The sequence below is a fragment of the Hydra vulgaris genome, chromosome 13 (assembly GCF_038396675.1).
Source record: "Hydra vulgaris chromosome 13, alternate assembly HydraT2T_AEP".
Lineage (NCBI taxonomy): Eukaryota > Metazoa > Cnidaria > Hydrozoa > Anthoathecata > Hydridae > Hydra > Hydra vulgaris.
Genome location: NC_088932.1, coordinates 16,570,001 through 16,585,033, shown reverse-complemented (window position 1 = coordinate 16,585,033; position 15,033 = coordinate 16,570,001). Strand labels below are relative to the sequence as shown.

General features: G+C 27.6%; 1 protein-coding gene across 4 annotated transcripts in view; it reads right to left on the bottom strand.

Annotated features, from left to right (window-relative positions):
* Positions 1 to 566: 566 nt before the first annotated feature.
* Positions 567 to 15,033, bottom strand: part of LOC100199803 (uncharacterized) — a 111,751-nt gene continuing 97,284 nt past the window's right edge. For all 4 annotated transcript variants that reach the window (XM_065816476.1, XM_065816478.1, XM_065816479.1 and 1 more), the window contains 3 exons: positions 10,927 to 10,971; positions 1,945 to 2,163; positions 567 to 977 (listed from right to left, as the gene is read on the bottom strand). In XM_065816476.1, coding sequence (XP_065672548.1) covers positions 880 to 977; positions 1,945 to 2,163; positions 10,927 to 10,971 — 362 coding nt within the window. In that variant the 3' untranslated portion in view covers positions 567 to 879. The remainder of the gene's footprint in view (positions 978 to 1,944; positions 2,164 to 10,926; positions 10,972 to 15,033) is intronic.

The following is a 15,033-nucleotide window of genomic DNA, read 5'->3' as shown; positions in this document are numbered from 1 at the left end:
GAAGATACTCAACCGCTAGCCTTGCATATGTCAGGCTAATACTAAATGCCATTACTAAGTCGTTGTGTTTGGTGTTGTTGGTAAAATACCAGAGATTCCACTCGAAAAAACTACTTTCTAAAATCCCGGTAATGGAAAATGATTCGTAATTAAATGCACTGCTTATGCCACAAACTAATATAAAAATTAAATAAAAATAAAAAAATATATGATAATATAATCGAAAAACATGTAAATATGAAAAGATCAGGGGCAAAAATGAAATTAACAAGTTTGTTGGCGCTGTCTCTACTTAAGCCAGCGTTTAAACCGTGCAGGAGTGTATTTTTAATAAGAGTTTAAATTAAATCTAATTTATATAATTTTAACAAAAAATAATAGTTATACTTTCCCTGGTTACCGTTTTATGACCACATAAAAAGTTAATTGAAGAGTTTAGGAGGGATCTTGGAAAATTTTAAACAATTCTTGTTGGACAAAAAAGTAAAATTAATGAATTGAAATTATATTTTAAATCGGCGGTATAGTAGAAACAAGCTATTTTTTGTGAAGCAGAAAAAGAATCATTTGTCGCAAAAATTTTATTATTGGCAATATCAACACTGTATTAAAAATAAATAATAATAACATAAAAACAAAATCGTACAATTTATAAAGTACTAAAATAAAATTTAAAAAAATGCATTTCAAAATCAAAAAATTATTTAAAAACTATTAAAAACAGGTAATTTATGAAAATAGGCAAATTTTATACATGGTATCGACAAGATTATTACTACAAACACAAAACTGTGAATGAAAAGTATTCATTTATTAAAATGCAGAACTTTAACGTAGACTGTCAACCAGTTTTAAAAAACAAAGGTTCCGTAAATAGATTTACGAAAGCTTTGATAAACGCAATGGTTTATCGCATCTTGGTGGGAGAGGTGGTGTTTCAGGACCTGGTGATGCAACATAAGGTACATTTTCATTTTCTATTGAAAGAAAAAATAATAATAAAAAAAAACCAACATATTGTTAAAACTAAATCTGATATGCAAAAAAAACACACACTTTAAACACTTAAAAAAATAAGAATAAAGGACTCGCATAATAATCATATGAATTAAAAAAAGTAATAACAAAATTGGTCAAGTTAAATATGTAATAGTTTAGTTAAAGTTTCACTACGATCTGATGAGTGGTTTAAAAGAAAATGCCTGAACAAATTGAAGTTCAAAAAATTACTGCGCCGAAACAAATCGATGTTAGAAAAGTTAAGCCAAATTAAATTGGGGTTCAGAAAATTATCGTGCACAAATATAACAAAAAACTTCACTTAGATCAATTGCAAAAAGAAATAAAATGGCCTTGTTTAACTATCTTGACTGTTTATAATTGATACAAGAAAAAGTGAACATCGACAGAATGCCCGGAATATATATACCTTGACGGTATATATATATACTTTATAGGGTATATATATACCTTGAAGGTTTGATTAAACTCAATAACACCTCCTTGACTAATTGCTAGCTATACTAGAATTTTGAGTGCAAATGGTTTTTGCTTGTATTAAAATACTTTTAAATCAATATTTTTAATATAAGTTTCAGTAATTTTTCTTTTTAAACTTTGAAAAAACTTGAATTAAGCTCTCTTTTACGTTTTTCTCATGTTTGAACAGTTTTGAAAGTTTAAATTAAGTCCATAAATCAATAAAAATATTTTCATACACATATTAATTTTTTTTTTGATTAAATCCTTTTTTTTATATTAAGTATAATTAGTTAACCAAATAAAACTTATTATTTCTGTTTTTTTTTTTTTTTTTAATTTGTATTTAATATTATTTTATTCTTATTTTTTATTGTTTTAAACTTTTGCAATTACAGTTTAAATAAAAATTTAAATATACATTTATATACACAACAAGAATCATAAAAATATAAAAAAAAGTACTTGGAGAGTCAATCTTTCCACTAATTCCACTCAAATAAAAGTGTTCAACAGAGAATGGATCACTTTGCGCAGATAAACTAGAAACTAGAGCTGGAGGAAAACGTATCACAGTATCTAAAATGTTGACATACTTACTACCTGAGTTATAATTGGTTGATAAATTTAATGAATTTGGTTTCCCTGCTTTATTGACTACTGATTTTCTAGGAGGTGGAAGGTCTAAAATAAATATTAAATCAGACAAAAAAAAACAAAAAAAAAACACTATAACAATAAGCTCATGTACAGCTAAATCTTTTAGATAATAAGAATAACAGTATATATATATATTTATATATATAAATAAATAAAGTTTAACTTGACAATGGAGCTCTCCATTGTCTCCAAATATATATATATATATATATATATATATATATATATACACATATATATATATATATATATATATACCTGTTACACCTGTCAAAGCATGTATATATATATATATATATATATATATGTATGTATGTATGTATGTGTGTTTCTATATATATATATATATATATATATATATATATGTATATATATATTTATATGTATATATATATATATATATATATATATATATATATATATATATATATATATATATATATATATATATACACACACACACATACATACATACATACATACATACATACATACATACATACATACATACATACATAATTAGTTATGGCCAAAAAGATCTAACTACTCATAAATATTATAAGCTTGCTTATTAATGAAAAATATGCTGGCAACACTCTTACTAATCACAAGTTGTGTGAGGAAATGTTTAAACCAATAGTTGCATTGCTATTAAATAATATGAAAATATCTTATATGCACTATATATAGTGACCATACATCCTGGTTTTCCAGGATTGTTCTGATTTTAGGTAAGTTGTTCAGGCATCCTGAAACAGGTCATTAAGACATTTTTTTAACTGTTCCAGTTTTGAAACAAATTTTTTTTTTTTTTTAAAAAAATGAGTTTTTAATTTTTATTTACTAACACATTAATTACTGTATTGGCCAGAGTTAATTTACACAAAGCTTCTGTTGAACCAGATGTAAAAAAAAATTAATCTGTAAACAAACTAGGTTATAATAAAAAATATGATTGAACCATGTGGTTCATAACAATTTATTAACATTATATAATGTATATAAAATATGTTTCAAGACTGTTTCTTTGGTATTCCTTGGCTATATATGTATCAGGGCACTAGAATTTCAATCTGATTAATAAATAAAGCTTTTTTTTTTAACTATTGCATGTTTTTAAAAAAATGTCCTCATTTTTATCAGGATTTTTAAAAAAATGTATTTTGGGCCCAGTATAGTCTCCTTTTCAGGATTTAAAAATAAAAGTATTTTGGGCCCTTGGAGATCACTGATCAACCAATTTAGATAATATCTGGTGGACATGGAAAAATCCAGTCAACTTTAAATTGAGATTTCTCTAAAACCACAAATGATTTTTATTTCTTTTATTTTTTAAATTAAACGTTACTTCCAGATTTTTCACAATTTCCTGGTTAACAATTTTACTATGAGATAAACTTGATCAATTTTAATATACTCGACAAGAAAAATTTGCATCCGAGTTCCTTGTGTGGCAAGCAGTTTGCATCTGTGCTATGCAGTCCTCTTGTTTTGTCACTAAGAAGACCTTGACTGCCGATTTCTACATCAAAGAATGTCTCTTAAAAAAGACTTTTACCATTTACGAAAAAACACAAATACCGATATCTCGTTTGGCGAGATCTTAGTGCTTTTCACTTATTATAAAATAGTTCTACAGTGGTGCAAAGATAATAATGTGAAAATTGTTTCTAAAGATGCGAATCCTCCAAATTGTCCTTAAGAGTGCAAGATTGAAGATTTTTGGGCAATAGTTTAGGAGTTCCTTAAAAGACAGGTGGAGTATCAAAACATAAAATAGGACTTCCAAAAAAAGTGGATTAATGCCACCAATAAGGTGAAAAAAGAAAAAATCTGCAAAATGATGGCATCAACCAGCTATAAAATTCGATCTCTTGCCAAACAGCCCATCAAACCCTATAAATTTAAGTTGAAATTCTTATTGATGTAGACACATTTAATAAAAAAAAGTTGAAACAAAAAGCACTTATGGTTTTAGAGAAATCTCAATTTAAAGTTGATTTTTCCGTGTCCAACAAGTTAAATTAACCTTTGCTGGATTTTTCCACTTTTTTATCATTCCTATTTCTGTGTCCCGGTTTTTTCCTTTTAAAATATGGCTAATACATAAAAAATATAATATAAACATAAAAATTTTATTTGATTTAAATAATTTAATCATTGTTATTTTTATTTAAAATTAAAATTAAAAAATTAAAAATTATTAAAAAAAGTCATTAAAAAAAAGCTCAAAGAAAATACAACTAATTCTCTTGCTTTACCAATAAAAACTAAATGTAGAAGTTCCTAAACAAAACCCAAGTATGCTAGCAAATATCAAAACACGCTAAATAGAACACAAGCTTAATAGCAAATACAAGAACACACTAAACAGAACACAAGCTTATTAGCAAATGTGAGAAAATTATAATGAAAATTGTCGTGAAAAAATGCTCAAATAATTTAATCCTCTGATTGCCTCAATGCCAGAAATAATAGAGGCCACAGATGATAGACACAGAGTTTTAAAAGTTTGAGGAGCCCATCCAAAGTACAAAAACATATTTTTACTGTGACTTTTTTATTTTTTCTATATTCATGTATGTTGTTTTTTGTATTTATTTTTTTTTGTATTGTATTTTCATTTTAAATAAATTTTCACATTAAATATTGGGTGGTCAAACACTTTTGACCATGACTGTATACATATTTATTTTTCTCTAAAAAGTCAGTCTCACACCCCAAAAAACATTTTTTATCATTATGCAATTCTATATAAAAAAATATGAAAATATTTAAAAATTATTTAGGGTTCCTTCAAGATTCTCAGATTTTCAAAGAAACTTTATAATTTATGCAAAACAATGACTAAATTTATTAAAACCAATTAATGATTATTTTTACAGTAAAAAAGTATTAATATTTCATGTCATGTGACCATGCAGTTACTAAAAATGTAAGTAAACATACTTTAGGTATTTTAATAATTTTGAAAATAATTTATCACAGCAGCTAAAAGAAATTATAAGTTTTTGCTACATTTTTAGATATAATGCACAAGTTATATATATTATTTAAATATAGATTATTAGATATATAAATTATATAATATATATAAATATATATATATATATATATATATATATATATATATATATATATATATATATATATATATATATATAATATAACTTATTATATAATCTATTATAAAATTTAAGTGACTGAGGATAATCAGTGTATGAAAAAGTATTATTAACAATAATAATGATAATAATAATAATAATAATAATAATGTAGCACACAAATACTTTTAACAACAATAGTTTTCTACAAAAGGTTTTCAATTAACTCGTATAATAATTTAGGAATCAAAGGGTACAATAGTAATTTTCCAACCAAGTTGGAAGTTCGAAGTTTAGTTTGTACAATCAACTAGAAAAGACTTAATCTAGTTGATTAAGTTTTTTTTAAGTTGATGTACATTTTTTCAAAATAATGACAGGACCAAAGTCCTTAGACTGGTTAATCATTAAAACTTATGTGCTCCATCACTGTCTAAGTAAAATAACACTATCTGACACTGCTAAAAGAGTATACAATCTGATTCTGCTATTTTGGGCTTGAATGAGGCTACCTGTTTGATAGAAACATCATGTCATAAAGATGATCAAAGATCATCATTGCAAGCAAGTTAGACTAATGAGGAATAAGTCTAGAAGTAATTACAAGGACTTACATAAATAAAAACCACAATATACTGAAGAAATTAGTAAACTGATTGGCATCAGTCATGCCAATGCATATTAGATAATATTTTTGTACGAGAAAATAAATTTTTAATGTTGCAGCAAAAACCATGAACCTTTTAACACACACAACATTGTGGTAGTACAGTAAACTGGACTAAACCAAATAAAATTCTTTTATGCAAAATAACTATACATGAAAGGATTAGGAAGCCATTGAAATACAGCGTTTACAACTCTCAAGGCCTCATGCTTTAAATGTATTAAATCCTGACAATGGTAACTTTATATATATATATATATATATATATATATATATATATATATATATATATATATATATATATATATATATATATATATATATATAAATATAAATATATATTTTCAACATCTCGTCCAACAAGCCTGCAGGCAACCACAATTAGAGTGGGAAGTTACTGGAAGAGAAAAGATGAAATTTATAGAGTATATGAATCAGGAAAAACAAAATGAAGGAAGTTAATTCCAAAGTACTGATATTCGAGGAAAAAAACTAGGCACAGTCACAGTAAAATGATAAGACTTAATTGAATGACGAGTAACACAAGAATGAAATTAGCAGATGGCACAAGAGACGCTAGCTCTTTAGAGTAGCGTTAATTATAGTGTTTATAGAAAAGAGAAAAAGAAGCAACATCTCAACGATGTGATAATGGTTGAGGTCAGCTGCAAGAGCAGGCCCAACTAAGTTTATAATGAGTTTTTGCACCTTTTCTTAAAGAGAAAGGACATTATTCGAAGATCCACCCCAGATAGAGTGATAGTATTACATACAAGGACGGATTTGAGATTTATAGATAAAGAATAGAATTCGATAAAAAGAGGCAATTTTAGCAGATTCTAATTTTGCAATCGATTTGATAAATGGTTTCCAAGTAAGATCAGAAGTTAGAGTTAATCCTAGAAGATGAAGGGTAGATGACTCATCAAGCACATTAACCTTCATAAATATAGGAAGATCTAGATTATTGTGATAACGACTAGTTAAAGAAAAAATTGAGTTTTATCTAAGTTAAAGTTCACCAGCCACTGAGAGCCACATGCTGTAGCAGAAGTGAGATCCTTTAAAGCTCAAATACACCCTCCAAGCAATCAGAGAGTGTTTACTTCTTATTAAGACAAAAATAAATGGTAGTATCATCAACGAACAATGCAACTTAAGATGTGAAAATTTCTGGAAGATCATTAATGTAAATTAAAAAGAGTATAGGGCCAAGGATAGAACCTTGAGGAATCCCTGAAGTTACAGGATATGAAGAAGAGTGTTGTCCATCAAGATCAACTTTATACTATGATTGGTCAGGAATGACTCAACAATCTTGAAGATGTTACCTGATGCACTGTAAGAAGAAAGTTTATGGAGAAGACCACATGCCAAATTTTATCAAAAGCTATAGAAATGTTGAGAGCGATAGTCTCAACCTTTCAGCATATATCTAATGCATGAAAAAACCTATCAGTTATTAGCAAAGTTTTTGAAAATAGGTATAACAGATGTCACTTTCCAGCAGGCTGGAAAACAGGACTCTGATTAGCACTTGTTAAATAGTTTTGAAAGTATAGACAACAGCTCTGAAGAACACTTCTGCCAAAAACTATAACAGATTGTCTGGACCACAAGCTGTAGAAGAGTCTGTAAAGCAGGAAATCACTTTAGATACAGAAGCTGGGGTGAAATGAATGTTATGCAACGAATCAACCTGTTTGTCGACTATATCAGATAGAATGCAACTAGTGGAATCAAGAGATGATATTGATAAAAAAACTCATAGCAAACAATTCAGCTTTGTCAAAAGGTGAGGTGACAAAATCTGCACCATACAAGAGAGGTGGAATAATAGATTTGAGGAAAACCATGGAGAAGAGTGAGACTTGACTTGAAATCAGAGAGCAAGTAAGCCAGGTGAACTTTGCAAGAGATAAGACTCAACAGAAGAAAAGTTACTTCGAAGACCACGGACATTAATAAATGATAGATTTAGAGAAATTGGTGATAACAATGGTTTTTTGTGTTTTATAGTTTTTGGTACTTTGGTTATTTTTAAATTTGTTAAAAACTTGACTCAAAGCACAGATAGTACTCAGTACACTATTTAATAGCCCAAGCAACTGCTTCATTATTATTTATAAACCCTAGGCTGTAACAAAAGGCTCCAAATGTGGCCTCAACAATGCACACCAAAAGTACAAACAGGGACACCATCTATGCGCAACATGGCACTGTTATTACTCTGATATTTTACAGCTTTTGATGGAATCAGCCTCTCTGAGAGCTACCACAGAGTATAGGAAACCTGACTACCAGGCTAGCCTCAGAACCATAAAACTGAGTTTTAGAGCTATGCCCTCATTAGGAGATAATAGAATGAGTTGCCTAGTCATAATAACATAGACACAAGCAAAACCCATGCATTGAGTCAAGAAGATCCAGCATTCAACATCCTTAACTGGAAACTATGTTTTATAAATACATCTATACTAGTCTATTAGATGAAGAAGAGGTGTGAGACTGGTCAACAGAGAGAATCTGCTTACCCCTTAATTTCTTTTACTAACTGCTTTTTCTTTTGTTCTCTGCTGTCCGACATGTTGGTGTCAGTCATATGATAAATGGACACTTAACATTTTTGATAGGATATGTATATGGCGCAATCCACCAGTGGCAGGGATTGGTCTTAAGCTTTTCATTAGGAAATATTCTGCATTTTTTACACAAACATTTGAGTTAACAATGTTATTTCACATGATTGCCATATGAAATAACATTGGATTAACAACTTTTACTATGAACTATGAGGAGAAGGTATGCAGAACAATGTTGAACTGAATATCTCCTACTAGTTCATAGTAAAAGTAATCTATTAGCAGCTGTTGTGTAGTAGTTAAAGTTCTGGCCTTAAAACTGGAGGTTCAAAGCCGGCTCTAGCATTATTTGAACTTCTAGGTTGAATGCTATTCTGTGGTGCTCTAAGATAAGATAAGATAGTAAGACATCTTGGAGCACCTAAAAAAAAATTTAAACATTGCTTTGCGAAATCAAAATTTTCAAAACTCTCCTTTTTAAATGATGCCAAGTTGTATAGGCAAGAATACAGGCTCACAGCTTGATCAGCTAGGAAGGATTTTATTAGCTCAGAACCATGTAGAAATAATGCTAAAAAATCAAAACTCATCTTGGTATGTCAGGCAACTTTATGATAATTTTTGGCAAAAATGATGATATATGTCTAGTAGCTTTGTATTTCAGTAGAGAACACTCTTTTAATTTAGTGACTACAGGAACTGAAAATTGCATTCTTTTTGAAATTTAATTTTTTTCATTACTAACAATTTTACATTTCTGTAACTTAAAAACAGCTCAAACACCAGTCACCACATTTTTCCAGTTGCATTTTTCAATTTTCAGATTTTTGCAGAGCTTTGGGGAAAATTTTTCATATGTACATTTGATATTCAATGATATTTTTTTAGAAACCTTTTTATTAAATCTTTCTATGAGGCATGACATCAGAGGATATAACTCATTATATAGAAAAAGACTTAAATTGACGGCCTTGAATTGACTGAAATTGCTAAAGAAATGGTTCTACTATGTAGTAGTATGTAGCAACTATGTAGTAGTATGTAGCAACAGATTAAAAAAAAAAAACTGACTTTGATCAGAGGATCTGTTATAGCTTCTATATACAATTTAATATTTTTTTATTATATTATGTTTCCTTATTATATAATATTAACTTTTCCAAATAAGGTTTTACATTGTTAAAAATTTCAAAAGATCTCTTTGTAACCACAGCATTCTCAACAAACTTTTTTATACAAAATTTTAAATGAAACGAAGTTTTGTAACTGTCTATTGCCACAGTTGTCCTGAAAGCAAGATTATCTTTAAACAGTCAATATAAGAAACTTACTCAATTAAAAACAGCATTTTTGTGTCCTTTGAAATACTTTATGAACTACAAGAACGCCAAATGAAGCAATGTTAATTAACTAAATATCAAATTTAGTTGAATGCCTTTTTTCTAGGGCCCCAAAATATTCCAGTTCACACTGGTCAGTCCATCCTTAGAAATTTAGATTATTGAGACAAAAACATGTCAACAAATAAGATTAAAAATAAAGAAAAAAACTCTCCCAAATATGTAGCATATACTAACAGCAACCATTAAATAACTATGTAGCATATACTAACAGCAACCATTAAATAATTATGTAGCATATAAAATGAATGATTTTTACTCTCCAATAAGCGTGAAAATATTTAAATGAATATAAAAATTATTTGTTTTGTGACTAAATACATGAAATTTCCATGAATTTTTCATAACTTTTTTCAAAAATTATTATATACCTCTGACTTTTCCAGGTTTTATAGAATTTATAGGTTTTTTCTAGCCTTTTCTTTTATAGTTTACTTGCCTGGTATTTGTTTTTTCCTTTTTTATATAAATTATTTTACTTGGCAACTTATTATGCTTCAATTGTAAAGTGTAAATAAAACCTTTAAATTTTACTATATCTCTTTTTGATTTTTTAATTTTCTTTTAAATTCTTTTTTGGCTTTCTATTATTTATGTCATAGTATAAAAACTTGACAGACAATTATATTTAATTGACAAACAATTATGGACCATCAAACTTAATAAATTAGAACCTTGAGGAATTAAAATGCTTTTTTTTTCATTTAAAAATTTATAATTAATTATTACTCATTTTATAAACAATTAATTATTATTCATTGGCAATTGTTATTTTGATAATGACATAATATCCAAATTTAGAATAATATAAAAAATTTTTTATTATTATATTGCTAATATAACTTGGTATTTTTATTTAATACTTTTTTTTATTTAATACTAATTAACTTTATTTTTTTATTTAATACTTACTTATTTTTTTATTTAATACTTACTTTAGTTAAATTTGCATCTTGGAGTACGCATTTATATAAATGAACTATATGCATACTCTAAGGTGCCAATTTGACAAAATTTAATGAAAAAATACTTACTTGGTGATTTTTCTCCTGAGTTAGTTATGTTTGGATCATCAAGCCCTGTAAAATCATATAAATTCAAATGTTTAACCATTTTGAGCTAAATTTTTATCTGAAAAAAACCAACACATTATGTATGTTGAAAAGTAAATTATATTAAAGATACCGCAGCATTTGAAATTTGAGGAAACTAGGGTCGTTTCCACACCTACCGTGAGTCGACACTTATCGTAGGTTTTAAATACTAATATAAATTTTGCAAAAAGTAGCAATTTTTTTATTTATTTATATTTTGTGTATCAACATGGTCATGCACTTCTATCACAATACATAGAAACTGCAATACATAGTTACTTATATGAACTCAGCGGGTTTATTATGTCAGCCTATGAAAATACCTTTTTTAAGTACCAGCTGTTAGAAGCATTTCAAATAAAACAAGGAAAGGTCAGGGTTAGGGTTTATCTATCAACTTTAGGTAATTTAGGGTAAATCTATCAACAACTTGTAATTTAGAAAATGTGCAAGGTATAACCGATATAGAAATGTCTGATTGCAATAACGCAGCTGTAATAGAACCAAAACCAGCTTGTTTCAGTTTAAAAATAGCAGCAGAAATCATAAACTCAATTGAAAGTGTATTAATATGGCCAAAACAGCTGGTCCAAATGTCTAAGCGCAAAGTAGAACGTTTACCATTGGTTGTGACATCTGAAAGGTGGCAGCAAATTCAGAAGACAAAAGTGCAAGAAAAGTCACAAAGAAAGGATGAAAAATTAAGAAAGAAACAATTAGCTGCAGATAAAAAGTCAAAAGTAGAGGAAGAAAGATTAAGAAAGAAACAATTGGCTATGGAGAAAAAGTTATTAAATGAAAAAACTAAAAAAGAAAGAGAAAACATAAAAATTTTGAGGAAAAAAAAAAAAAGTTGCAAAAGAAAAAGAAAGCCTTGAAACCGAGTCAGAAAATGAGTTTCATTTAAATGTTGATAATAATTATAAAATAAGACTTAGGTAGTTATGATGAAACTCTATCCTTTCCAGTTTAAGAACTTAAAGGATATGTACTAAAGTAATGGAAATGCTTTAAAATCTTTAGTTTTAATTTCTAATATTATTTTTATTACTATACAATTAATGTTTATTTAATAGTCTTTTTTTTTTATTTATACACCTAAAAACATAAAATGTTACTAATGCATTAAATTTTCATTTGAAACCGCCAGTGCATTTTAAACTAGACGCTAAAGCAGATTTTAAGATATACAATAAGTGTCGAAAATATATCTGATAAGTGTGAAACACTTACAATAAATATGAAAAATTGCACTTTGAAAGTTTGATCAAAACAAGTACATTTTTGATTTAAATTTCAGTGTGAGAATAATTTTAAACTAACCCTAATAGTATTAGATTGACGGCTGCAAAAATTCATTTCTAATGCATTTCTACTTTTTGAGTAATCTAACATATTATAATAACTTTTGTTAAACTCACTGTAAGTGTGGAAATGACCCTAGTTAAGTTTTATCATTTACCATTTGAAAAATCACACAAAAAAAAAAAAAAAAAGCAACTTTTTAGACAAGAATGTTGTGTGTTTCTTTAATTCTGAATGTTTTTATATTTAATTTTTTACTGTTTTTATTATTTTAACTATTTTTTTTATTTAACTGTTTTGTCATTTTTGTTATACCAACTTATTTATTTAAAGATTACCACAGCATAATGTATACAAATCAATTGACTTAAATAGGTATTATATATATATACATATATATATATACAAATACATATATATATATATATATATATATATATATATATATATATATATATATATATATATATATATATATATATATATATATATATATATATATATATATATATATATATATATATATTATAGGCCAGATAGTCTTCATAGGCCGTTTTTCTTAAAGGCCAAATAGTCTTCATTTTATAGGCTGTTTTTCTTATAGGCCAAATAGTCTTTATAATATACAGCACGATTTACAGACTTGATAATTTATTCAAGCGCATTTTATTCCTAAGAGTTTTAGTACACGATGTCATTGATTTATATATATATATACATATATATATATATATATATATATATATACACATATATATATATATATATATATATATATATATATATATATATATATATATATATATATATATATATATATATTTATATATATATATATATATATTTATATATATATATAAATATTTATATATATATATAAATATTTATATATATATATAAATTCAAATATATATATATATATTTATATATATATAAATTCAAACCCCTGTCAATAGTATTCGTCAAAGACCTAGAAAAGAAAATAGCAAAGAACAAAGTAGCTTTTTCTATTCAGTCACTGCAATGGATCAAACTGTTACCGTTTGCAAAACAGCGTTTCTTGCAATAAATGGGGTAAAGGAATCTAGGCTTAAGAGAAAAGTTCCTAACTTTACTGTTCCCATTGAAGATGGCCAGGGTAAACACGAAAATCACAAAACAATTGTTAAAGAAATTAGAGATCGTGTTTGTGATCACATTAAACTGTTTCCTGCACGTGAAAGCCACTACAGCCGATCAAAAAACAAACACAAAAAATACCTGGATTCATCTCTGACTGTGGCAGAAATGCATCACCGATTTTTAAAGGCAAACCCAGATCTTATACCTAATGATTGTAAATACTAGCTTTACCTTGACATATTTAACTTTGTATTTAATATTAAATTTGGATTTCCAAGGAGTGACATATGCAATAAATGTGAAAAATTCCAGGCACAAATAAAAGCAGCTGAGTCTATTAATGATGCCATTCTTGTAAATAAACTGAAATTTCAACATGAGCTTCACATAAAGGAAGCTGATATGTTTAATCAACGAAGCCACAGAAGCTGCAAAACTAAGCAAAGACACTGCAGTGATCTGTTTGGACTTTGAAAAAAATTTACCGCTTCCTCTTGTCCAATGCCAGTATCAACTGGCATTGGACAAGAGGAAGCGGTAAATTTTTTTTTTTTTTTGTGAATCCAAAGTTGACATTTAATGTTAACTTTGGATTCACAACCTGTGCATTCATGACAATGTAAATGAATCTGCTCACATGTATCTGTATGCTGAGCATTTTGCAGCTAAGGGCCCAAATGAAGTCATTTCATGTTTGGATCATTACATTTCTGATCTTACATCTACAACTACAAAGATTGTGATTTTCATAGATAACTGTTTTTCACAGAATAAAAACCGTTACATAAAGTATCCCCTTCCAGGACATAACCGAATGCCTTGTGATTGTAATTTTGGGCGCATTGAAAAAAGGAGGAAAACGAAGGACAGGGTAATTCTACCTTCACAGTGGGTATCTCTTGTAAAGAATACAGTTACCAGAAAACCATTTAATGTTGTTTACAAGGAACACCCTCTTCCAGAAACATGATCCAAGATGGAACCCCAGTTGTACTGGACTTTAAAAGGGCTTATGATCCTTTAATAAAACCAGTAACTGGAATTAGCGAGTTTAGAGGAGCAAAATTTGAACGAGGCAATGTACCACTAAGTAGAATTTCAATGACCGGAGAATGTTGTGATGTCATAAAAACTTTTAAATGTGATAAAAAAACTTTCAACTCTCCTTTCACTCAAACCTAATAGAGCATACTTAAATTTTTTGCCTGTTAAAACTGCAAAATTTCATGATATTTGTGATCTTTTAACCCATATCAATCTTCCCGAAGGAGTTACTTTTTATAGCAATATTCATGGCATAGATGGAGACACGAGTGACATTGAAGATATAGAATAGACTTATTTCTTTATTGTAATAATATGTTGAAAAATTACATTAGTTATGTGTTTTTTTTGGTGCAAAAAGTACCTAACTCTCCTAATAGGAAAAAAAGTACTTTAGTCCAAAAAATAAATTAAACATATCTTCTAAAAGATTAGGGCTTAAGGCTTTTAAATAAGCAGGTTTATTCATTGTAATAATACAAGAGTATAGGAGTTATTAGAAATTCATTAGCATGTCTTGCCTGATTTCAGGATTTGTGCTTATTTTATAAACAATTATTCTATTGAAATTGTTAA